The sequence below is a fragment of the Gouania willdenowi genome, chromosome 5 (genome assembly GCF_900634775.1).
Source record: "Gouania willdenowi chromosome 5, fGouWil2.1, whole genome shotgun sequence".
NCBI classification, from domain to species: Eukaryota; Metazoa; Chordata; class Actinopteri; order Blenniiformes; family Gobiesocidae; genus Gouania; species Gouania willdenowi.
The window spans coordinates 27,024,527-27,049,763 of NC_041048.1; the positions used below are offsets into that span (position 1 = coordinate 27,024,527).

The following is a 25,237-nucleotide window of genomic DNA, read 5'->3' on the forward strand; positions in this document are numbered from 1 at the left end:
CTTCCAGCTCATAAAATCCACGAAAAAAACAGAATTTCAAAAGATTAGAATACTGTGAAGAAATCACCATTTACTTTTCAGTTTTTGCAGAAAAAAAGACAAGAAGAAGGACTGGACTGTTGGCCAGTGGTCCATGGTCCTCTTTTCCGATGAAAGTAAAGTGTGTCTTTCATTCGGAAATCAAGGTCCAAGGGTTTGGAGGAAGACGGGTGAGGAATAGAACAAAACATTGCACCCTAAATCATGACTGACTGGATATTTCACACTGGACCTCAAGCAGCTTGGGTTCTGTTCCTCACCCTCGCTCTAATTTTTTGAAATCCTGTTTTTGTGGGTTTTATGAGCTGGAAGCCCAAATTATGTAAAAATAAACAAATAAATACTTAGAATTGTTTAAATTGTGGGCTCTGAATCTATAATCTATGAAAGTTTCACTTTTTGAATGGAATAATGGAAATTAAACAACTTTTTCATGATATTAAAATTTTTTGGAAAGGGTTAGTAATGTGTATAAATAAAAACGACTTAGGTAGTTGTGATTTAAGTTGATAAGCACTTGTTTTTGTATAAAGCATTCGTATGCATTCATATTGCATTGTCTAAAGTACATGTTAATTGACAGGTTATTACACTCACTGTCAGTATAGCTTTAATAAATTACTAAAGACGATACCCATGGCTATACAACTGTTTCAAATCCAGGTGTCCACCTTATCTATCTGAAACTGTCAAATGTTTCTGAACCTTTTTTTTTCTTCTTCTATCATTTCAGATAAATAAGGTTTGATTAAAATCCTGATAATTTTTTCATGGTAGCTCAACATCAGTGATTCTACCACAACCTGATGAGAGATGTTCATTGGCAGTTGTTTCACAGTCACAAGTAAAGGATGTTTGACTTTCCGTAGCTACGAGTAAGACAGTGCATGTTACAACTTTACTATACAAACAAATCTGCATCAAAATACATCAATGAAACATACAATCAATGTTGTTAATTTCCTGCCCTTTAGCTGCCTAAGCACGACTGAATTTTTAATTGTTTGATATTTGTCTGTCTCTCTGATATGTTTGCTCAATTCATATTCATCACAGTGGCATGTACAAAGCATATAATTTCACTAACTCAAGAGCAGTGAGATAAAAAGAAACTAGAGCCTGGTAGTAAAAAAAAAAAAAAAAAATTCTATCTGATTAAATGCTAGACCTTCTGTGCTTAACCGGCTAATAATGCAATGTTATGTGCAATAGCTATACTAAATTGCTAAGTAGTATAGCATACTGTCAACCTTTACTCAAAATGTATTGCAAATTTAATATATGTACAAAAATTGTTGGATCGGTGCTAATAAAGTATGCATTTCACAGTAAAACACCACATAAAAACAGGTATGATAAAACCAAAAATAAAGCAGTTATATGGCGAAAAAAATAAAATACTTGAAAAATGCTTAATCAAGGTTTCCAAGCAACAATAACAGTATTAAGCTGTTGCCATAGTTGAACTGCATGTCAACTTAACATAAAAAGGTGTAAAAACTCAGTAAAAACTGTTTAACAAAAAATAAATGAGAAGACGTGCTACATTAACTTACTCAGACAACTCATCACAGGCAGTTTATCAGTTTTATTAATATACTTTTCCAAACTAACTACATTCAGTTTAACCTTGATTAACAAATCAGGAGACGTTAGAAACTTAAAAGATTTTTTTATAAAACCATTAGTTAAGTATTATACTATGACTATACACAAGAATTTCCCACCAAGAGTTCACTTAGCTGCTTGTACCAAGGTTCAGCTAAGGTACGTGAATCTCAAGAGAGAATCTTTCATCACGTTTCATCAGTAAAAACAACAAGAGTTGGACAGAGATCCTTTCTAGAGCCGTAAAATACTTGTCTTTTCTTTGGTTGATAAAAAGAGGTTCATATTTGTGTAGCAACTGAGTTGCTAAAATGATATCTACATATTTTGGGTTAGAATGACATGAGGTGAAGGGTTAGTTTAAGGTTTCTTGCCAAGGATAAGAGCGAATTGAGACCCTAGGAATTTCAAAGCTTGGAAAAGACACTCAAAGCTTCGTTTTATTGGACACGACTTAAAGTCTACTGTTATCTTTGAAAAATACAGTTGAACCCAAAGTTGAATGGCCGCAGTCTGTCTCAGGCAGCTGTGATGCATTACCACTCAGGAGCCGGCCTCAAAGGTACTCTCCTCTCTATTTCATGATCTATTTTGACAGATGTGCACAATCAGGAAAAGGAAGCATTCTTTTCTACTGAGGACATGAACAGACTTTGAGGAATACATGGATTGTAAACATTGAAATTGATTCATACCTGATGCTTCTCTTTATAACCCTTAGCTCATTTCCCAGGCTTTGAACAAAGTGATCTTGTTTGGATTGAACAGCCCAGTTTGATCCTGCTAAAATGAAAATGATATAAACTCAGAATACTTACAAAAATATACAAAGACGTATGAACAAGACTAAAAGTTTAATTGCGTTTTCTTTCTGACAGTTTGTTTGTTGAAAGTTTATTTCCGACGCGCTCACAAGTATTCACATCTACCAAATGGTTGCGAAGGTAACCAGTTTGAGGCCTTTGAAGCTGCTGGACTTGTGTTTACCCAGGGCTGGTCTGGTCTCAGTTAGGCCATCAAGCTAAATGAAGGAGGGGGTTTAAAACAGAGCTCTTTGTGGGGCTGAGAGATTAACACAGCAGGCTACTGAGAACTGATTGTATGACTATCACACCTGCTGGGGTCAGCATCTAAACCCTGGTCAGATCCAGAAGATGTGTCATGTAAAACCTTCCAAATTCCCAACAGAAAAATACTGCTTTAAGAATAATACCACAAATTATAATGAGAAAGTAATAGAATGGCAGATTATTTCTGCCAGTATTTAGAACTGAGTTTATAGATTGAACAGACAACAAGTTTTTTTTTTAATCCAAACAGGAATAACTAAAGTATCGTAGCTGTAGCTCTTTGTGGCTTTTGCCTGAAGAAGAAAAAAAGATTCCAACACGTTTTTATCCAGCTGATGTTATCTTTGGATCACTACTTCTCTTACGCTCTAAGGCAGCGCATTCAGCCCCTTGCTGCACATTCATTGCAAATCCTTCTTTCTTCAGCCGCCAATTAGTAGTGTGCACTAGCAGTAGATGTTTTCTCCATATGCAATCTGCCTGAGCCAGAGTGCAAACCCAGCCATTCCCAAATTTGAGGTTATTCTTGTTGCGTCAATCCACCAGATATTCCACCTCCAGAAACATCGTTGTTGGTGATGCAAACTTAACAATAAGACAGCCTGGTTGAACAGTTGGGACCCCCAGAGGATGTCTGATTAAAAAAAAAAAGTCCACATTTATAAAGGGGGTAGCTTAGTTTGAGTGTGGACATTTTGTGAACCAGTGTCTGTCGTGACTCATATTATGGTGTTAAATGCAGATGTGCACAAAGAGTAGACATACATAATGATCCTTGCTCTCCAGCTGTGTGTGTGTAGCATGCACCATAGAGGAAATAGTACCCTCTTTGGATTGCTTCCTTAAGTATGCATACTGGGTCCACAGTGACATATCGTTGATGGTGGCCATGACTAGTCTTTCAAGCAGTTCATGACTATTGGGGTGATGGACACTGGCTGATAATCATTCAGCTTGTTGGTTCCTTGTTGCAACTTTTGTTACCTAACCACCTCTTAAGGCTCAAACATAATCGGGCGGACCCTGCGCACAACTGACTCTGCGCGGATTCTCCCCTCTCCTCAGAGCTTATATACCCGGGCCCACTGCTGGGTAGTAGTTTCCATTGAAATCCTACATGTCCCAGGATTCTTAGTGCTTCTCTGTAGTCCTTTAGTTCAGTTTTTTTGTGTCCGTCTGATTGTCTGTCAATCCTTGTGAGTTTTCACTACATATGCCAGTTTCATAACAGTCTCAAAACATGGTTGTTAGGTTCCTTTGCAGTAGACCTTCTAAATCGGTCATTAGAGTAATTGCATTTACATTTCCTGCAAATGAGTGGATGGATGCACAGTATCATCCTGTAATAAAGTGAGTTTTTCTTCTACGCTCCCTTACTATTCCTTTACTTAAGATTTCTACTCATGGATAACAATTAATGATGTCCAATATTAGTTCAGTAATACCACATGTCTGTTGTGCACAAGGCCATTGGGGTTTGCTATTGTCAACCTCAGCTCACATCAGAATAAAACAAGTGATGTGCATCTTCAACAGGATGCCACACTCATTTGCAGGCAATTAAGCGTTTCCATCAACCTAATGGGCAAGTTTGTTTGTTTTTTACTTTGGGAGGAAGTTGAAGTACTTGGAGAAAGAAATGTCAACACAGGGAGAACATTTAAACTCTTGACCATTGGGAATCAAACACAGGTCCTTCATGCTATGAGGTAGAAGTTGTAATAACTACACTTGTACACCTTCATGGTTTCCGTAATACCCTCACAAATATACAATTTATGTGCCATCAGCTCTTTTTTTATCAGGAATTATAGCAATTTCAAAGTTGCTTCTGAACAAAACATTACCCAACTCTGTGATGGTCGAATAATAACCACTTTTCCATACTCCCATTCATTATTGATAGATGAGACGACAACACAGCTCATTGGTGGTCAAATTCAACAAAAACTTACCTGGGATCCGATCACCACCAATTTAGCACATCCCAGAGGAAGTAATACAACTAATGCACCACTTCAGTTAGCCTAAATTTTCTTTGATTTTACAATTGAATAGATTAAAATGTAACATTAAAGCACAAGACAGTTTGATGAACATATTGCCTTCAATACAGGGAAAAATTAATGAAACAGCATAGGTAAACACTAATCAACTCTGCTTTTCAACTAATCTATCACGGCAGCGTCACATCATTAAGCTTTGCCTGAAGCTAAAAGTAGTACAAGGATGCCCTCGCACAATCTGAATAGCTTCCATGTGTTTGGCTGGACTTCATCCATGCCACAGCTGGTCCTGGGATGCTTAGCCATGTCAGCGGTATAGCAAAAGCAGATTTGTGCATATAGTAAACATTAACATTAAATAGAAAAGAGACGGAAAAACCGCCCCTTCTTAGTGGGTATTTGTGATGAAACGCTCTACTTCTCTGTCACTTTGAATTAGATCACATACTAACCTTGGTCTGCTGCAAATACACAAGCTCAAACGAAGTGTATTCTGGCCAGACATGAAAGGTAATGGAAGTCCTCACATGATGGGGTTTTAATCATCTCTATATTAAAGATGAAAAGCTTTGAGAAGACGGTGCTTTGACTCTTTTGTCTTTGCTGATGTTGTTTTTAATTACACAAGTATACGCTCCCTTAGACAGCACTAGTCCCACAGTTCTCTTTTTGATCTTTAGTTGCTCTTTCAAGACACTCCAATAGAGTCCAAATACAGAAATGATTAGGTCAAGAAAACTATTTTTTTTTCAACAATTGAGTAAGTGTTTGAATGAATGTTACTATGTTGCAGCTGATTTTTTTAGCTTCCTTAGATGTTAGCATGAGAAGAATGAAAATTGGTTCTCACAAGCATGCACAATGACAAAAGTAGACAATTCAAAGTGTGGTAAGAGTGCAAACGGCCTGCCAAGAGATTTTCTACACACTCTATGAAACTTTATATTATTCTGTGGGTCCACACTCACATGTTATCTTACTCAATTTGTCACACTTCACTCAGTCCAGATCAAATTAGGTGTAAAATTGCCTCCAAAATTGTAATCACAACGTTTATGGGGGAAGGTAAATAGATTACCGCTAAATTTCAGAGATTCTGGATTCTTTTGACCATCTCACCATATCACACTTCTGCAACCTCTGGTTTACTGCACAGCTTTGGTTGCTGAGGATAATAAGCACAAATTGCCACAAAGTCTGTTGCACTTCTGCAGCACAGTCAAAGGAAAACTATGATTTGAAGACATGCTCAGCTCCACCCCCAAAATATATCTGCTGATGAATGAGGGGATTAGATCAGACTGTGCCAGTGTTTGCAGGTGCAGAGAAAGCTTTTGCATCCATTATCTAAAACCTTTATATACCAGCATTAAAAATCCTTTTCCAAATACAAAGATTTTCAAACCTTTATATGGGAGCTCATACACAAGAAGAAAGACCAAAATACGCCTGCAAGCACAGGGTCAATGTGCAAACTCGACATTGGGAGCTACCATTAATGTGAGGTGATCATTGGCTAAAATCTGAGCTTGAAGTTAGAAAATGTAACTAGTGAAGCCTTGGTTAATCAGTATAATATTTAAAAAAAAAAAAACAAGACCAGATTATTTTTCTGTTATTGACTTGGACCTTTCCTTCATTTTTCAGAATCCAGAATCTCTGGACTTGTCCATCCAAAGTGCCCTGTCGGCCCTTTTCCCACCCTTTGAGGTGACAGCTCCTGTTGTCCTCAGTCAGCTGTTTCGCACCATTGATGAGCGTTACCACAGTGATGCTCTGCAGTGCCTGCTGGACTTCCTTATTCCCTCCAAACATCTGCTGGAGAGTGTTCAACAGGCAGCGTGTGTGAGTATAGATTTATTACAGCGCCTGCATGTCCATCAGAGGGTGAAATATCAACACAAGCCACAGTAATTCATATTTTGTGATTTCTGCTCTGCATTTACAAATACAAACAGGGAAGGCAAATAATACTGTAGTTGTGTTGCTGAAGTGAAACACAAACATTTGAATCACCCAGCAATAAATAATAGAAGGATATTAAAGGCTTTCTTTGATAGTATCATTGTAGTGGGAGGAGACTATAGGGATGACTCCAATGTACAACACAAGAGTTCAGGATGCCTCTTTACACAACGCCCTTTTCTTCACCAGACATGTCCCATTTTGATGCTCTGTCTGGTTAGTTTAATATTGATCATGCTGTATGCTACTGCAGTGTAAAGCCTCACATCCACCAATACAATTTTACTCAGCATAAATGAAATTGTTGGAGGTTTCACCCTTCATTTGGAGCAGTATTTTTATGTTCATGAATTTTAAAATTCAAAATGATTCTGTTTATTTTTAGTCACAAAGAATAAATACAAGAAAATTGATAATGTAAAAATCTTAATAAACAAAGAACATTTGTTTGTTTGTTTGTATTTCCAGGCCGGGTACTCAGATGTGGTTTTCCGATGTGAGGGCTGGCCTTTATGTCTCCATGACAAAACCGTGGTGCAGTTGGCCCCTGTAAATCCTTTGCTTTTGCGTCCTGGAGACTTTTATCTTCAGGTAGAGCCTTTTGGAGAACAAGCAGCACGCATCGTCCTCAAGAGTCTTCTGGAGGTGGGATGTCGGGAAGTGGAGGAAACCCCAATCCCTGAAACCTCATACCCCTGCATGTTCTCTGAAGAGTGGCTGCAGGACATCAATGAAGGTCGCCATGGAACTCCACTCTCACGTTGTTTGCTTTGCACAGACCAAGGAGTAATCAAGTTACCTTGGGCCTCAATTGCCATCCCTGAGTTTCTAGAAAGGCCAAAAATCACACCAACAATTCGGGAAACACATCCTGAGCCAAAGCAGAACTCTGTTCCCTTAGATTTGACCTCTTCCACCCTTCCGGTAAAATCTGTGGTTTATCCAGGAAAAGACAAGATGTCAGCATCTCTTAGACCTGCAGACTCTAAACTTGTTAAAACAGAGCACGAGAGACGAGCTTCCAAATCATGCTCAAAACCACTAATCAAACCTGTTGGTTGGGTTTCTCCGAATACATGTGACAGTCAAAGCTACCAGGAGATTGAGGGTGATTATGTGGACCTAGTGGAAATTGGCAAAGGGAGGGAGTTTGTTAATAATCAAAGACATAGCCATCTAAATCAACATGATTCCCCTATATTCAACCCTGTGAGACTGCCTCCAACCATGCCACCTGGAAACATCACACCCTGTGCCCTGACTCTGCAGTATAAGGAACCATGTACCCCGTGCAGCCAGAGAAAGCTCGGGCAGGTGCTCATGGATCAAGACTTGAAGTGTAGATACAGAGAGTCTTACCTAGCAGCACTGAAAAACCCAGTTCCCTTTGAGAGGGGAAACGTAAACCTCACGGCTTTGGAGGAGGAACAATTAAAACCTGACAATCAGACCGCCACTCAAAACGTCCAGCAAGGAAACTTTTGTGAGAGTTGTATGAAGCTTTTAATGGGTAATCAACCCTGTCAGTTCCAACCCGGTTGTCAACCAACAACGGAAGAATTTGCACCTCACCATTGTGTTTGTTTTAAACCTGAGAGTGACATACAAGGAACACCTGGGATTTTGAAATCGCTACCAATTTTGAGTCAAAACCAGGGGGTTCAGGCAAATCAGACATCTAAACAATTTGGACATACTGCCTATGTGCCTTCTTTATCCAATATTTCACTCGCAACCCAAAGCAGTGACATGCAACCACAACAGAAGGAAGAGGCGGTGAAACTATCGGCCAAACATAAAATTAAAGTTAGGTCCTTGTCCACTTTGTCAGAAACACCTTTAGGGAGTCCACCTCTTTATAAACTCAACAATAGGAGCCTCAGCGACGTTTGTCCTGAAGCAATCACCGGCATGATCCGACTTAAGAAAGGTGCACTTTCTGATCAGGAGACTCTAAAGCTGGAGACAATGAAGTGCTACAAAAACGGTGAGTAAAGATGGGAGAGTGACTCTTTCTAAACACTCACACACTATCTGAACCCATACAACTGTGCACATACAGCCAACCAAGTGCCAAAAGGGTCTGTGATCAGTGAAGGCAAACAAAGGGAGTGAAACTTTACAGTGACCTCACATGTTTGACAGAGTGTGCATCAAACAGGGTCACAGTCCATAAAGACTCTTCAGAAAGAAGGTTAAACGGTCAAAGGGTTGAATATGATCTTCCTTCAAGGATTCTTAGTTTTCTGCCCACATCCATGTTGTTCCCATTATGAACAGAAATAACACGCTGCATCCCACTGAAAGTGCGGACCGTGATCTAGAACACAGAAGTAAAGCATTCCTGTAACATAGAGGCAGCAAAAACGTGTAAAAAGGAGTTTCCTCTGTCTACATGCTGGCATGCAGCCACATGCCCTCAGAAGGAAAGGTTGAGATCTTGACTGGCGACATGCTTGTCACGGGCTATTAAAGTAGCAAAGAGAAAAGGAGCACAGACAAGGCTTTGTTGGTTATATCTGAAATCAAAGCCATGCAGAGGAGCCAGGTCACTGCAGGGCTTGGTTGTGGTGCTCTGTGTCTCGGTGTTTGCACACAGCTATTGAGGGGGGGCTCACGTGACAAAGAGTTGTTAAACTCAAACACATTAATAATGAGCGTCAACATGAAAGAGTCTTGCTAGAGCTGTGGTTTCCAAACGTTTTCAGCTCACGGCCCAAAATCACAATCGTGATCACTCATCCTGACCCAAAATAACATATTTTTTCTCTTGGGGTCAATCTGACCCCAAGGATATTTGCCTGCAGAAAATAATTTTCAGAAAATTGTTGACCAAGTTTTTGTGTCAGGCACTTTGTTTATTCGTTGAATACATAAATAACCTCTTGATAATGAAACCTTGCCCTGTTTTCTAGCGCCACCATCAGGCCAAACTTTTTCATTAAAATTAATTTATATTTAATAGTTTTCATGCAAATCTTGTCAAGAGTATGAACCCTATTGGTTGTGGTGATGATATGACCTGATCAGTTTTAGAGTTAGTGTATCTTGAAAATCTTTCATCCAAATCTTTTCTAATTTGGGGTGCTGTTGGTGACCCCCTCTTTCCTCTCATAAATGCAGTTGTTTACTTTTTTTAATCTCCTTTTTGTAACATATTTTGGGTTATTTATTATAAAGTCCCCTGTCTCAGACACATTCTCCTCTCCGTCACGTTCACTGTGAAAGAGTTTCACACAGCTAAAACAGCTTGGGATCAAATTTACATGAGAGGAACACCAATGCATGCAATATGTGTTCAGCACATTGAAAAACATAATTTTATGCTTAATTGCACCCATCAAATTGGGAAAAGTCATGAAATATGAAGCACATATATATATATATATATATATATATATATATATATATATATATATATATATATATTATTTTTTGAATGATAAATGTTAAATGTTGTCAAATTGACCCCAAGGATAATAGGAGGGTTAAAGTGCCCTTAATATTTAAGCAGTTTGAGACAGGTGAGGTGGACAGCTACATTATTTTTCAAAAGATCATGAATTTTGCACAACCAAATGAACCCCCAAATTAATTCTCAAGCCATTTTGTGTCAGCACCCATAGTTCGGGATACTCTGAGCTACAGTATTAAAAATAATTTTAAAAAAAGTTGACACTGATGTCACAGTTTGGTTTCTCTCACAGATTCCCACTCAAGCAGAGGAGAAACATCCTCCATCAGAGAGGAATCAGTCTTCAAACTCTACAGAATAAGCACAGGAACGTCTTCTTCTCCACCAGTTGAAGTGCCATTAACAAATCCAGACAATCAGAAGCCTCCACAGAGTGAAAAAGGCAGATTGAGGAAAAATATTAGTCTGCTTGAACTGGGTATTATTTGTGTACCAGGTAACTATTAAGTCGTCACTCAAATCGTACAACACACGTCTTTTACTTTAGTTTATATCCATTACAAATCATCAAGATGATCTGAGTTCACTCAATATTTGTCCAAGTCAGAGATGAGTATAATCTTTTTAAACCATTTCCTTCACTTTTTGCCTCTGTCATGACATTCCCCAGGCAGCAGGGACAGGACTGGCAGGGCAGTGGTGGAGGTGTATGGAGACAAAAAGGAGTGGATGTCCCCTATTGTGTCAGCAGAGACAATTTGTGAATTACTGCTATATCTGCACTCAATACCAAGGTACAGCAACTACTGTTTATTCTTCTAAATATGTAAAAATATGTACATATCAATATTATACAAGATTTCATTATAAGTATTCGTAATAGTACAGTGTTATAAGCTGTTGCAGGGTAAAGCATACATGCAATGAAAAAGATAACCACAAGGGGGCAGCACAACACAACTCAAATCTTAATGTTTTTTGCAGGACATAGTTATACATTATACACTACACTGTGGTGACGTGCGTCATGCAATTAACAGTTAATTAATCATTTAACAGCTGTGCTTATTATTATTATTATTATTATTATTATTATTATTATTATTATTATTATTATTATTATTATCATCATTTTTATTATTATTATTATTATTATTATTATTATTATTATTATTATTATTATTATTATTGTTACAATTTGACAGAAGAAAACCTCTTTTAAAAGGTAGAAAAAGGCTAATTTCATATCTGCAGCACTGACTCAGGTTGCAGGGTGTCTGGATTATACTGCCTTGCTAGACAGCCCTCTAATGTCGACTCATACGACAGAAACTGTAGGAAGGCCATTAGAGAGGATGGGTGAAAGTGTCAAAAGGGTGCAAAGAAAGAAAAGGTACATGCATCAAAGAGAGCTAGAGCTGTCAGGAACTGAATGGGGAATCTGTGTTATCCAACCCATTCTAAAGTAAATGTCCAATTCACCTTGACATGATTCATTGTTGTAACAGAGAAGATGTCCGAGAGCTGGGAATGACTGTGGTTATCAATGCCAAGAAGAAGCCCCCTCCGCTCCATCTTTACAAAGCTCTGCTGATGGCCCAGGTAATAAGAGCAAGGCTTCACACAAATGCCCAAAATTCACTGATTCATAGATTAAAAAAAGGAACTGCTGATGAGGAGAGTTGAATTCATACATTCAGGTTAAAGGAGTGTTTTGTTTTGTTCAAACAATATTGTAAATGACTAGTGTTTGTTTATGCACATATGCACATAAATTCAATATTCTGTTTTGACTATGCATTTGAGTATTTCTAATGAACACAGGTTTTATAGTGATGTAGATCACTAGCTTACCTCAAAGCCAGGGACTCCTACCATGATTACTGTGCAAGGCGTACATTTCAGAACATAAAGAAACTAAATCTAGTATAAATAATTTATGTTAATTTAAAGAAAGATAGGGATTCTTTATTTTATTTTTAAAAACGATTTAGAATCACTATATTAAGAGAAATTCATAAGGGTTTGAAACTGACTGATCTTGATGAAATTTGACTCATTTATATTGAATTGGTTTCTCAAATACTCCATTGAGTTGCATCCGGATCAGATCCGGATTGTACATTTATTTAGGATTTTTCAAAAAAATCTGAGCACCTATATTTCGACCTACTGGATCGATGTTAACGGGGATGAAAAATTTCATCTAAGCCTTTAAAATGTGAATGATCATGGAACCATGATCAGGATCTTTGATGTAGTTAACTGCCAATATCTACTAGGAGTGTTGGAAAAAATGGATTCAGCAATATATCACGATATTACGTCGCACGATTCCCGGATCGATTCTAAATGCATCCATATCAATATATATATATATATATATATATATATATATATATATATATATATATATATATATATATATATATAGTGAGCTATTATTTTTTAAATGATAAATGTTAAATGTTGTCAAATTGACCCCAAGGATAATAGGAGGGTTAAAGTGCCCTTAATATTTAAACAAAATCAAACTCTAATGGAATAACGTTTCTCTGTATTTGATATTAATCTTTCAGCATCATTAATCTTGGGACAGTTTGAGACAGGTGAGGTGGACAGCTACATTATTTTTTATATTTATTTATTATTTTTTTTAAACCTTAACTTAACCAGGAAAGTCTTTTCCACAGCAGGAGACAATTGTAACTGCACAAAGAAGTGCTCTGAAACCTGGGCACGTTGACCAGCTTGTGTTTTTTCAATAAAATCTAAAAAGAAAGTACTAACTTTCTGCATTTATTTGTTGTTCTAGGAATATACCTCAGTTAAGTTGCACTAAAGTGCACTAAAGTCAAAGTTGGTTTAAATGCCACAGACAGATTGTATGTTATTTTTTTTATTTTTAGTTGTTGGCACACGGCATGTTTAAGACAATTATTTTTTAATCATAAAGCCAATGTTTTGAGTGTAAAATATAAATATAATAAATAATAATAAAATATATTTCATACATAATGTTCTCATGAAGGTGTACACATTTACAGATGAGTTGTTTCTTAAGTCATATATATATATATATATGACATATATATATATATAAAAAATCACAACAATCGCCTTATACTTTAATATTGGGATATATCATATTGTATCATACCGAGACCTATGTATCGGGATACGAATCGTATCGCCAGATGCCAGGCAATACACACCCCTAATATCTACCAAAGAGGATATATGTATGGTGCTTGGCGGAGGTTTGCGCTCTTTGAGTGCTCTTGTTTTAAAATGTTTTCCGGAGTTGTAAAATAAATTTCCTTGTGATTGTATAAGCTTAATTAAAAAAGAGAGGCCAAAATAGCCTCAACAGAACAAAACCAATGAGAACTGACTGAAACACTTAACAGTTGTTCTAAACAAAGCAGGGATGCCTTTGGACACTTATACACAATACATAACACAAACAAGGAAAGAGTCATTTCATAACACAAAAGTTCAAGTGGTGCAGAGAAAAGGTTGTGAATCACTACTTAAGGTCACACTGCCAATGGACATATAAATTAATTCTACATCTACTATAGCTTCTACCACGAAGATATATCCCTCAGACCTTAGCATATCCTTCATTATTGTTTGTCCCACTGCCTGCTGCAGGAGCAAGCCCTCCATGCTGTTCACAGTATTCTCATCCTGGTGGATAAAGACACAAGTCCACGGCCTGAAAAACAGCCTGGTTTGCAGGTGAGGAGTCTGTGCAAATTCCAGTTTTTATATGTTTCAGTCCAGGTAAGTCCTATTCTACCCTTCTCACCGATGTCTTTGTCCTTTAGATGGATACAGTGACTTCTATGAAAAACCTGAACAAGACTGTTGAAGCTTCTCAACTGACCTCCAGTTTAGGCGGAACCTTCACTTACAGCCACACTGACTGGCTGCAGTTTCATCAAGTAAGACATGGTGGGAGTATTGCACAACACACATGACTAACTGGGATGTTTGACTGGAAAGTCTCACAAATATTCTGTACTTGATTCATCACCACTTTAAGAAAATGTATTTTATAAAAAAACATGTGATACTGAGGTCTGCTGGTTTTGTGGTGAAAAATAGGAGGAGGTCACTGGGGGCAAGTACCAAGTCTTATCTTAGTTGATTTATTATTGTGTGGTTAGCTGATATACAAACCGGTAATTCATTCTGGTCATGCAACACTGATCAGCACAGACCCTTCAGGCTAAATGCCTGCACTGTTTCACTGCTGGCCTAGCCAAAAGAGAAGATTGTGGTCTTGTTTATTTGTCTGAAAGTGTATGTTTGTACCCCAGACACACTGAATATTTAATAGTCAATATTGTGCAGTAGCCTGGACTAAAAATACCTTTCAAACTGGTATTTTGTGTATAAATAAAATATTTTCACAACATTTTTTCAGAGACTGGTTCCTTTCATGGATGACCTCAGGGGAGCAGACGGTTTATTGCAGAAGGCCATCAAGAAAATAGACTGTAGAAATCAAATGGACACTGCCCAGGTATTTCTATGCAATAATACATAATATTTGTTACACGTCATGTCTTTTCTTAGAGTCGTTCTCATTAAGTGGCTCTACTGAGTAATTGTACTATTTGTTTTGGATCTTGCAGGAAGTGCAGCAGTGCATTCAGGAGCGGAGAGTTTCAATGAAGGAGGTGCTCGAAGATGAAAGACTGGTAACACTGCAAAGGGAGGGAGGTGCTTTATTGGCCAGGATAAGGAGAGAAGAGTTCAGGTTTCCACAATCAGAGGACTACAGGTATTAGAGTATTAGATTGAATAATATCTACAGTTTATAAACATGTTTACACTGCTGCATCTCATTCATTGTGCCATCAAATTGTTATTATAAGGTAGTCTGGAATTTATTTCCAGGGAAGGTCCAATTATATATTTCAGCTACATTTACAAATACACTGTGTGACTAAACTGAACATTTTTAGAGTGGCCTTTTATTGTGGCCACCCTGAGGCACACCTGTGCAATAATCATGCTGTCTAATCAGCATCTTGATATGCCACACCTGTGAGGTGGGATGGATTATCTCTGCAAAGGAGAAGTGCTCCCTAACACATTTAGACAGATTAGTGAGAGAAATAGGTCTTTTGTGTATATAGAAAATGTTTTAGAGCTTTGTGTTCAACTCATAAAAAATGGGAGGATTTATATTTTTGTTCGGTATGATTAGTGTATATAATTACAGACACAAGTAGGGCTGGGTATCGCAATGTACCTCGCGATGCGATAGGAACAGAACAGAACAGAACAGAATATTGCAGAATATTGCACCCCAAATCATGACTAACTGTGGATATTTCACACTGGAAAATAAACAAATAAATACTTGAAATCGTTTAAATTGTGGACCCTGAATCTATAATCTATGAAAGTTTAACTTTTTGAATGGAATAATGGAAATTAAACAACTTTTCCATTATATTCTAATTTATATATTGTTTTCATCATGCCTTGTATGTTGCGATATAAAAAATAATAATAAAAATAATAATAAATTGATATTTGGCGCCAGTGAATTGATAACGTACCACAAGACAAAACCTCGCCATATATCGTCATATCGATATTTTTGGCACACCCCTAACACAAAGAGTCCCGACTTCTGCTCACATTGTCGCCCTCATTGAAGATAGTGAGTTGTAACCACAGCGTTTTGTCCCCACTTTCAGTTCCCAAGGTATTAGTTGTATCATTGTCAAAGGAAAGTATTCATTAACTTCTTTTCAGCGATTAAACACTCTATATCTGCTGTACAAGGCTCATCTCTCTGTGTGTAAATGTCTGTTGTTTCTTTTCAGAGATTCTGTGGATTCTGTGACACGTCTGTATAATCAAGTGGAGGAGAAGCTCCACACATTGGTCATGAAGTCAAATGAGTGTTTGCAGCACCTGGATCTCCTCTTCAGACTCAGAGAGATGGAGGCCAAAATGAGCCTGGTATACGCCTACTTCTTTTCTCAGTTTTTCTTTATTGAGATAAAATCAAAATCAGTGTTTACTGCAATAAATGTTCTTTGTATAAATACATTTTTTTTTATGAATATTTTTCATAATACAGCAATGCATGACCCTCAGAGCTACAGGTATGACTTTAATTTGCCATGATGTCTTGCAGATTGGGATGTGGTTCAGTACAGAAGGTGAAGAGAGACTAAAGGATTCTTACACAACAGAAGAGGATCAGTTGTTTCCTAAAAATGCCTTAAAGCACTTTCATCTGTTTCTCACTGAGTCTAAGGTACAATGACACTTATAAGTTACAAATGATGAGCAATAGGAATAGATATGATTATATCACTCAGTGTAACAATTATTTATTTTCTTACAGTCTCTTGTCTTACTTGCTTTGTTGCCATTCATTACAGGATAAACAACACTATGCCTTGGCTCTGGTGTCAGCGGCAGAAAAGATTGTTAAGGCCAGTGATTCCAGTCCTGCAATAGATGTATTTCGAACTCTCGTCAGCACTTTCAAATCAAATGTAGAAGATTTTATATTGCGGGCAGAACAGAGATATAAAGAGCTGGAGACCTTGGTGGATATGAACAGCTTTTGTGACAAGGTTTGTGTTTGCTTTAGGTTTTATCTTTTATTAAAACCATTTTCAAAATCTTGTATCTATTACTGTGTGTAATTTGTTAGTATTATGGACTCATGTTAACATATAATTTCTCTTTCCCTCACAACATCTAGGCGTTTGCCCTTACTGAAGAATGTGGTCGATTTTTGGAACAAGTAGAGCCTGAGTGTTTCTCGGCTCAGACTCAAAGCACACTCCAGATGTATAAAAAACGAATGGGCAGTGATTTCTCCTCCCAGCATTTCCAGGCTCTTAAAGACAAAGTCTGCAGCGTGGGATCGGGGGCCACAGGAGTGATGAGAGTGTGGAATGCTGCCTTGGTTCGGTGCCAACAAGTCAGGAAGCGTCTTGAAGAGATGCAAAAGAAAAAAAGTGTTGATAAGAACCAGATCCAGCATCCCACAGCTGCACACTCCCCAGGGGAAGTTGGAGAATTGGAGAGGAGGAGAAAAAAGAGCGATGTGGGGGAGGTTAAAACCTCCCTTCTCCACAAGCCGGGGTCTCCTACAGAAGTTATTCATGCTGAGGAAAGTAGAGAGAAAAACTCTGTTGTTTGTTTCAATCACTTAGGATCTGAATTTAAAGGGAGCCAAAACAAAGATGCAGAATTGAAACAGTTACCTATTAAACCATTTAAAAATAATCTTCCACAAAACAGCAAATACCACCTGGAAAACAAGTGGAGGTCAAGAGAACACCACAGTGAAGCAGATCTTACAAGCATAAGCTCTAAAGATGATGGTAAATGTTTTCCATCGCACAATCCCTTGGGTCGCTCCCTGAGTGAGGGCTCATATTCCTGCTCTCATCTGACAAACCTATCAAGCCTCTTACCTCATAATGTTAGTCAAAAACACTGTCAAAGCAGGACACAGCCACTGGAACTCAAGCTGCACCTTATCCAGAACCAGCCAACTTTCCATAATGATGGCTTGTGGAAACAGATCTTCCAGTCAACCCCCCCCAAAACAGCTGCAAACAAAGTGCAAGATGAAAGATGCCAAATCTCCCTCCAGAGCCATGAAGATTTAAGACCTCCTGGGACAGAGATCAATGGCAGCAATGGGTTGTAAGTAATACACTTCCCTTCAGCTTTGTAATCCAAAACTTAATACATTTTCACCTTGTATAGATATTTGTTTTAACAGTCCAGCCATATAAGTAAGCCTTGCACAGATGGATTCTGATCTTATCTGGGTTTAGTTGTCAACGTGTTTTCTTCATGTGAGCAGGAGGGTTGAGAGGATCATGGAGGAGTTGCTGTCCACAGAGAGGGAGTATGTCAAGGCCCTGGATTATGTTCGAGAACACTACTTTCCTGAGCTTGAGAGGACCGATGTCCCCCAAGACCTCAGGGGTCAGAGGGGAAGCATCTTTGGCAACTTAGAGAAACTGCACGACTTCCACCGTCATCACTTCCTGGATGAACTGGAGAGCTGCAAGAATGAGCCCTTCAGAGTTGGACGTTGCTTTCTGCGGCATGTAGGTACCATTTGAACCCATGTACTCTTTGTTCTTTGGTTATTCCATTTTGAAACCAAATCCAAAAAACAAATAAACAGTGTTGTTATTTTATTTTACTGACTTAAAACCATGACAGAAATACAGAAAATCCAAAAACTAGATAAGCAGCGTTTTTCTGTTTAAAAAAAAAAAAATCTTGTTGTTCTGTTTGTGAGATATTAGGATATTTACGAGGAAATTGGAGCAAGAGCTTAAGTCTACTGCACCTGGTTTCCCTTCACAGGTCCTGGACCAGGTCTCCACACACAACGGAACTGTTTAGGATTTATTTCATACGTTTTCTGCTCCTGCTTCTGTTTTCATGCAGTCTGTGGATGTCTGTAGTTTTGTTTTATCGTGTAGGCGATCTTAACAGTGTTATGGTCCAAATAGTATCCAAGTAAACTGGTGACTGATTATCGACTCTGAGGCTGGTGTGAAGAACTATGGATGTAACAACTTCTACAATTTGACACTTTTGCAAAAACAATTACACAGCTTTTTTTAAGGCAGCCGTCAACACAGACATGAGTTGATCACAAGAAACGAGGAGCACCAGTAGATTCATGACACCACCTCTGGTTCTTTTAATCACATATCATGTACATGCTTTTCGTAACATCCTTTTTTTGTTTCGATTCATTAATGTATTAATAACTTTTCAATTCACCGGTTCATCAGTATTGTGACTTATTGCTCCTTCTTTCGTCCTGGAGTAAAAGTCCGTTGGTATATCCTCTCCATGTGGTGAAATTAAAACATGAAGCTCTCGTCATAGTTTTCTCGTAAATATCCAAATATCACATACAGTAAACAGAACAAGACTTCATTTTAAAACAGAAAAACAGTGCTAATCTAGTTTTTGTTTTTTCTGTAATTCTGTTTTGGTTTTAAGTCAGTAAAACAAAATAACCACACTGTTTATTTGTTATTTTGATTTGGTTTTAAAACGGAATAAACAAAGAACGAAGGGTACATGATTTATTTGTTCTTTATATTGTCAACATTTTAAAAACTTCTTGTTTTAGCATTGAAATCCTTATGGGGTTATTAGAGTTCATTATTATCCAATCATCCTACTATTATTGTATCCTATATTATGAATGAATAAACAAATGTAAAGGGAAAGGGTAGCATGCTTTGAGTTTCTAGTAAGGCACAGTTTGATGAAACCATTATTAGGATATTGATAGTTTCCTCCATCACTAAGCATTCTCTGTCTGCATGGTACATATGCTCATGAACCTCCATACTCATGATACAAACACCTCTGATAGTTCAAACGGATAATGACTAATAGTCTGTTTTGTTTTCTTTCTTTAGAGGGAGAGTTTTGCCTTGTATGCTCTCTACAGCAAGAACAAACCCCAGTCTGATAGTCTCCTCATCAATCATGGACAGACATTTTTCAAGGTAAGTTCCAAGACCTGCCCCAACTTCTATCGTAACTCACATGCTTGAAAGATCCCAATTGATCACTAAGACTACAAATAAACAATGCCACTTTTTTTTTTTTACTTGTCTGCACATGCTGTCAAAGGTCAACACCACAGGAAGTGCAATCATTATGAGACAGCAATGTATATTTTGTTATTGCAATAAAATACATTGATTTATTTTATTGCTTAATTGTGACCATCACCAGCCCTCCCTAAGGAAGGGTAAGAAATCTTTTATTATAGGGAGGATATAAAAAGGGAGAGCAGTGCTACACCTTGGAGGGGGAGGGGGAAGGGGTGGGGAAAGGGAGCAGGGAGGAGAGACTCAAGGCAGGAAATAGAAAAGGTGGGGAAGAATAGATTGTTTTACAGTGAGGGTGAGATGTGAGGTTGTAGAATATATTGTGCTTATTATGTTGTGTAATCCAGCCAGTATAGTGACAAGTGTGAAGCTTAGCTTTAATGGTGGTGGCTGTGAACAGGGGGAATGAGTGAATGGTAGTACCTAAAGTAGGAATTTGGGATTAACGTGTCTAAGGTTAAGCCCAGTATGAGTTTTATCCCACATCCCAAGGCGTGCCAGTGCATCGTATACCAGTATATGTGCAAAAAAAAAAAAACGCTACTGCAAGCCCAGGAACTGCCCCGGGCCCGCAGATGCAGCCAGGCCAGCAGAAAGAGCGGAGGCCAGGGAGCCCCAGGCAACCCCCCCCCCGCGGCCGAGCAACCCCCCAGATGCCCCCAAGATCCTAGGCCGAGATGCAGCCACCGCCCCCCACACACACATCCGAGGGAGCCCCAAGCAGCCGAGCACCCAGCGCATCCCCCCACCGACCCCAACCCCCAACCCCAAGGCCCCCCGCCAGCATCCAGCCCCCCCCACCCACCCACACCCAAGCACCCAACCCCCCGAGGGAAGGGCCCAGAGAGCCCCCCGCCCGAGACCCCAGCAGAGGAGCCAAGGCCCCCGCCCAGCAGACGGCCAGAGCCGCGCGGACCGCCGGTGGGCCCAGAGCCAGCAGGGTCCGGACCCCAGGCCAGAAGGACCCGGAACGGAAGCAGCACCGAGAGCAGCGCCCCCAGGGACGACAACCACGCCCATAGTCGCTGAGGGCACCAAGGGGATGCTGCAAGCCGCCCCGCCGGCCCCCAGGCGCACCGACCAGGCACCCCAGAGCGTGCCAGTTCGCCTTTCCTTGATGCCGCCCGCGCGATGCGCCCCAGACGCCCCCTCCCCCCCCCCACCAAAGGGCCCAGCCACAACGCAGAGCCCGGCTCACAGGGCGCCGCCCAAGCTGCACCCGCAGGTATGGCAGGGCGCGGCCCGTACCACCCGCCCCGGCAGACCCCCGCCAGGACCGGCCCAGCCAGCCGGCCAGACCCGCCTGACCCAAAGGGCACCACCACAGGACAGGGAACCCCTAAGGGCGAGCCCCCGGGCCAGACCTCCGTGGGGGGCACCCCCCCACCCCCCAGCCCACGAACAGGCCACAACCCAGCAAGACCGCGCAGCCCCAGACGGCACAAAGACAGCTGCCCAGGTCCCGCCCCCCACCAGACAGTGCAGGCCACGGGGCAATGCCCCCCCCGGCGCAAGAGCGACCGGCGGCCGCCACCACAGGAGAGAGGGACCCCAATTGCACACAACCGATGTGGAGCAGCAGCCCCCAGCCAAAGGCGCAGAACCCACCCACCCGCCAGCCCGCAGATAGCAGGACAGACCTACCAAGTGGCCGATACCGACCTCAACCCCCGGAACAGCTAGAGCCGCCCCCCAGCAAAGAGCTCCACCCCGGAGCGCCAAGCAACCCCGCCCCAACCCCGGCGCAGACGCCGGCACCCCCCAGCGCGCCCACCCCCCACACCGGCGCGGCAAGCCGCCCCGGACCCACACGCCGCGAGGCACGCCCCCAAGGCAACCAGGAAACGAGACAAGCGCCAAGCCCCACCCGCAGGGAAGGGGCACCCCCACGCCCCACCAGGCCGGCACCGCCCGGAGAGACCACGCAAAGGGAGCCCCCAGCAACACTCCTCCACACCCCCCAGAGACCCACCGCCCCGCCACGCCCGACCGCACCCCCCGATCCCCACACGGTAGCCCAGCCATCAACAGACGGGCCGGGCCCCCACCCGACAGGCCCAGATGTGTGAATTTACCCACCACCCTGTTATGGTGCCTCTCCATTCCCCAATGGAGAGGCACTTCCCTATCCCCTGAGTGAATGTATGTGTTTAGTGAATGTATGAAGTGCTATTTAAAAAGGGTGGATGGAGGGGAGCGGTGTTCCCCATCCAGCCTATGTGTATATATGTGTATGTGGTGCAATAGCTCCGGAGGGTGGAAGTGGTGGTCCCACCCTCCGGGGGGTGGTGTGTTGAGGTGAACAATGCCACTGTTTGATCAATCAACCTGACATACATGTGGGCCAGTCAAAGCTCTAATGCCAGGGTGATCCAGCGAGGGATCTTGTTTCTGATACCTGATGAAAACTAGAAATTAAAATGTATCAATTTCATTTGTTTTCATCTTCAATACAAACTCAACTTCATAATAATATGCCAAAATATTCATTATAATGTTTTTGTTTGGTCCCTTTTCTTGTGCCACCAGCAAAAGCAACAGAAGCTGGGAGACAAAATGGACTTGTGGTCATATCTGCTGAAGCCGGTCCAACGCATAAGCAAGTACAGCCTGCTGCTGCAGGACTTGATTAGGGAGTGTGATCTGACTCAATCCAGAGAGGTTGCTGAGGCCAAGGCAGCCCTAGAGGTCATCCACTTCCAGCTGCGCCATGGAAATAACCTGTTGGCTATGGACGCCATTCTTCACTGTGATGTAAGAAGCTCCGCAGCAGTAGCTGTGTTACTGTTACACTTTATAAAACCACCTGTGCAGTGGTATCAAAATGGTTTGACTGTGTGGAAGTAACAGTACTATACACAAGCCACATTTGGCAAAATTAAATGATAACTGCAGTGGTCAAGGCCAGGCAAGTTTAGGTCATTCTGAATACAGTAACTGATAAAAATTGACCTGATTTATATGGCACTTTCATGAGAAACAATTTGAGCTCATTCATACATCAATTTGGGATGGAGCTGACATGCAAGGAGCCAGTCGACCATTTGAAGCAACTTAGAAATTTGTGTCTTGTTCAAGCTACAACAGGTATTGGCTTGGGATTGAACCCACAACCTCTTTATCAGAAGACGACCCCTGTAGCACCTGACCAATCGGCGACTGTGGTATAGGTGTAGGAAGATGAAAAAAAAGGTGGCATTTTAATGTGAATTTTACATCAGTTAAGGTTTGAACATACAAACATTTTTAATTAAGTTAATTACCAAAAGATTACTCTGCTGTACATATGTTTAAAACTTCTTCCTGCTCTTTATAGGAATTCTACAGCTGCAATAATTAGTAAATAAATCAATGTCAATCCACAACTATTTAATGAAGGAGCATATTTCACTGAGCTAGGGTTGCTGTAATTGCTGTAAAACAATAAATAAATCAGTATTTGAGACAGAATTCTGATATTTTAGAAACAACATCTACAATGACATTTTTTGCATTTTTTTTTAAATTAAACATTATTGAATTTAGCAATAATTCACAAGTAAATGTTTACATTTAAGGTCAAACATTTTGATGCACTGTCGGCTCAATTTTTAATAAATCAAAATATGTGTGGATCGTTTGTGTCTGAAGATGCACTGCAGCAAGTTTGGTGTCAATTGAGCAGGAGAAATGTTTAATAGGTTTTAGTGACATACTTCCTAATTTGCAGTATTAGAGCTACGATTTGCTGATTTGTTGCAAATCTGTAGCACATATGGTTGATTTGTTGTGATTTTTCAACATTTTAGAGATTTGCTGTAATGCCACCTTTAGGGCAACTTGCCTGTTTTTGCATTTGATCAAATCCGGCATGGGTATGGACCTTTGTGCAATATTTGGTAATTGTTCGTAAATGGGAAGTATGAAGAAGAAAAAATCACAATATGTTTCAGACAGTTTATGCTCCCACAGTTTTTCCACAGAGATACTATTTTCCATAAGGAGAAACTCCTTATGGAAAATAGTATCTTGAGCTTATACATCTGGAAGGTCAGAACAAAAGGGAAATGTGCGAGTGAATTTGGTTGGTTATTATGACCATAGGGTTTGTAATTTCGATTTTATGATTTTATAATCTCTGTCTGAATGTTTAACCTTTATTTTTGTACAGCTCAAAATAAGTCAGCCTTGCCAATGAAGGGTGACTATATTTAAAAATATATATTTGGGTTTTTTGGGTGAAATGTCATTTCATACTTTCATCATTAAATTGCATTTGCAGTGATTGGGTAAATGATTGCCCTGTGAAAATGTATGTTACACTACAGGTAAACCTGAAGGAGCAGGGCCAGCTGATCCGCCAGGATGAGTTCATGGTCACGTTCAGGAAAAAGAAGTGCTCCCGCCACATTTTTCTTTTTCAAGAGCTCATTTTATTTAGCAAGACACGAAAAACTGACAGCGGAAATGACACATACATCTACAAACAGTCGTTTAAGGTAACACACAAGCACGCATGCTCACACACACACACACACACACACACACACACACACACACACACACACACACACACACACACACACACACACACACACACACACACACAGAATACATCTACAGTAACCTGTAGTAGTTGAAATTAGGTAAATGCAACATCATTTTTGGTCGTACTGACAAAGATGGTGAATTATGTTGACAAATCCATTATTAACTCATTCACAGTTTTAAGCATGGTATGTATTTAGAAGACTATATAGATTTTGAGCACTTTGCAGACATTTTGGAAACAGAAAGATCTTTCTATAGATTGGTAAAATGCTCAGCATTTATAACCTGTAATAATAAAACTTCCACGTTAATAAGGAACATTTACACTTCAGTAAAAAACATTTCCCTCAACTTTCTTTCCTTACTTTTTTTTAACATATATAAATTAATTAGTTAATTGTGTTTTTTAGAAAAAAACACTAAAATACAGTTAGAACTTAATTTTTTGACTTTCAACAATTGCTGATATGTTCAGCTTAACTATAAAATACTTTTCCATTAAACAACTCAAACTTTTGATTTGTGTTATTCCTAACTCTCTTTATACCTTTTGACAGAAGAGGGCTGGTTTTTGATAATAGCAATGTTGGAGCCCACCCAAGGGCTCTAACAAAATAAAGGTGCATGTGCTTTGTAACCCCTAAAAACTTTTATATCAACATCCTTCATTTACATTTACCCATTTTCTTTTCTTTTTTTACAACTGCCGCTTATTTCCGCTTCAAGTTAGTGGACTGGGTGCCAGAGTGCTCTTATTTTCACATCAAGCACAGAAGCAGGAGAACGGGGATAGAAGATTAGACACGATGAATCCCAGGTCACTCAACCCAAACCATTTCTAAATAAATTACAGCTTCCTACCCAGTTTTGCAAACTTAGCGACTTCTCAGACCCTCCTAGTTACTTGATTTCCAAAAAGTAACTATTGGCCAATTTAGCAACTTT

General features: G+C 40.0%; 1 protein-coding gene across 2 annotated transcripts in view; it reads left to right on the plus strand.

The window, feature by feature from the left end:
- quob (quattro b) overlaps positions 1 to 25,237 on the plus strand; it is a 35,802-nt gene that overhangs the window by 7,731 nt on the left and 2,834 nt on the right. The window contains exons 2-19 of one of the 2 annotated variants that reach the window (XM_028447324.1): positions 6,371 to 6,568; positions 7,157 to 8,675; positions 10,396 to 10,599; positions 10,774 to 10,897; positions 11,612 to 11,705; positions 13,761 to 13,847; positions 13,937 to 14,053; positions 14,539 to 14,637; positions 14,750 to 14,898; positions 15,956 to 16,094; positions 16,273 to 16,395; positions 16,523 to 16,720; positions 16,852 to 17,807; positions 17,971 to 18,220; positions 19,565 to 19,654; positions 22,292 to 22,516; positions 23,913 to 23,942; positions 24,070 to 24,206. In XM_028447324.1, coding sequence (XP_028303125.1) covers positions 6,371 to 6,568; positions 7,157 to 8,675; positions 10,396 to 10,599; positions 10,774 to 10,897; positions 11,612 to 11,705; positions 13,761 to 13,847; positions 13,937 to 14,053; positions 14,539 to 14,637; positions 14,750 to 14,898; positions 15,956 to 16,094; positions 16,273 to 16,395; positions 16,523 to 16,720; positions 16,852 to 17,807; positions 17,971 to 18,220; positions 19,565 to 19,654; positions 22,292 to 22,516; positions 23,913 to 23,939 — 4,599 coding nt within the window. In that variant the 3' untranslated portion in view covers positions 23,940 to 23,942; positions 24,070 to 24,206. Of the gene's footprint in view, positions 1 to 6,370; positions 6,569 to 7,156; positions 8,676 to 10,395; positions 10,600 to 10,773; positions 10,898 to 11,611; positions 11,706 to 13,760; positions 13,848 to 13,936; positions 14,054 to 14,538; positions 14,638 to 14,749; positions 14,899 to 15,955; positions 16,095 to 16,272; positions 16,396 to 16,522; positions 16,721 to 16,851; positions 17,808 to 17,970; positions 18,221 to 19,564; positions 19,655 to 22,291; positions 22,517 to 23,912; positions 23,943 to 24,069; positions 24,241 to 25,237 lie in introns of those variants that run through there. The other variant, XM_028447323.1, reaches the window with a different exon arrangement.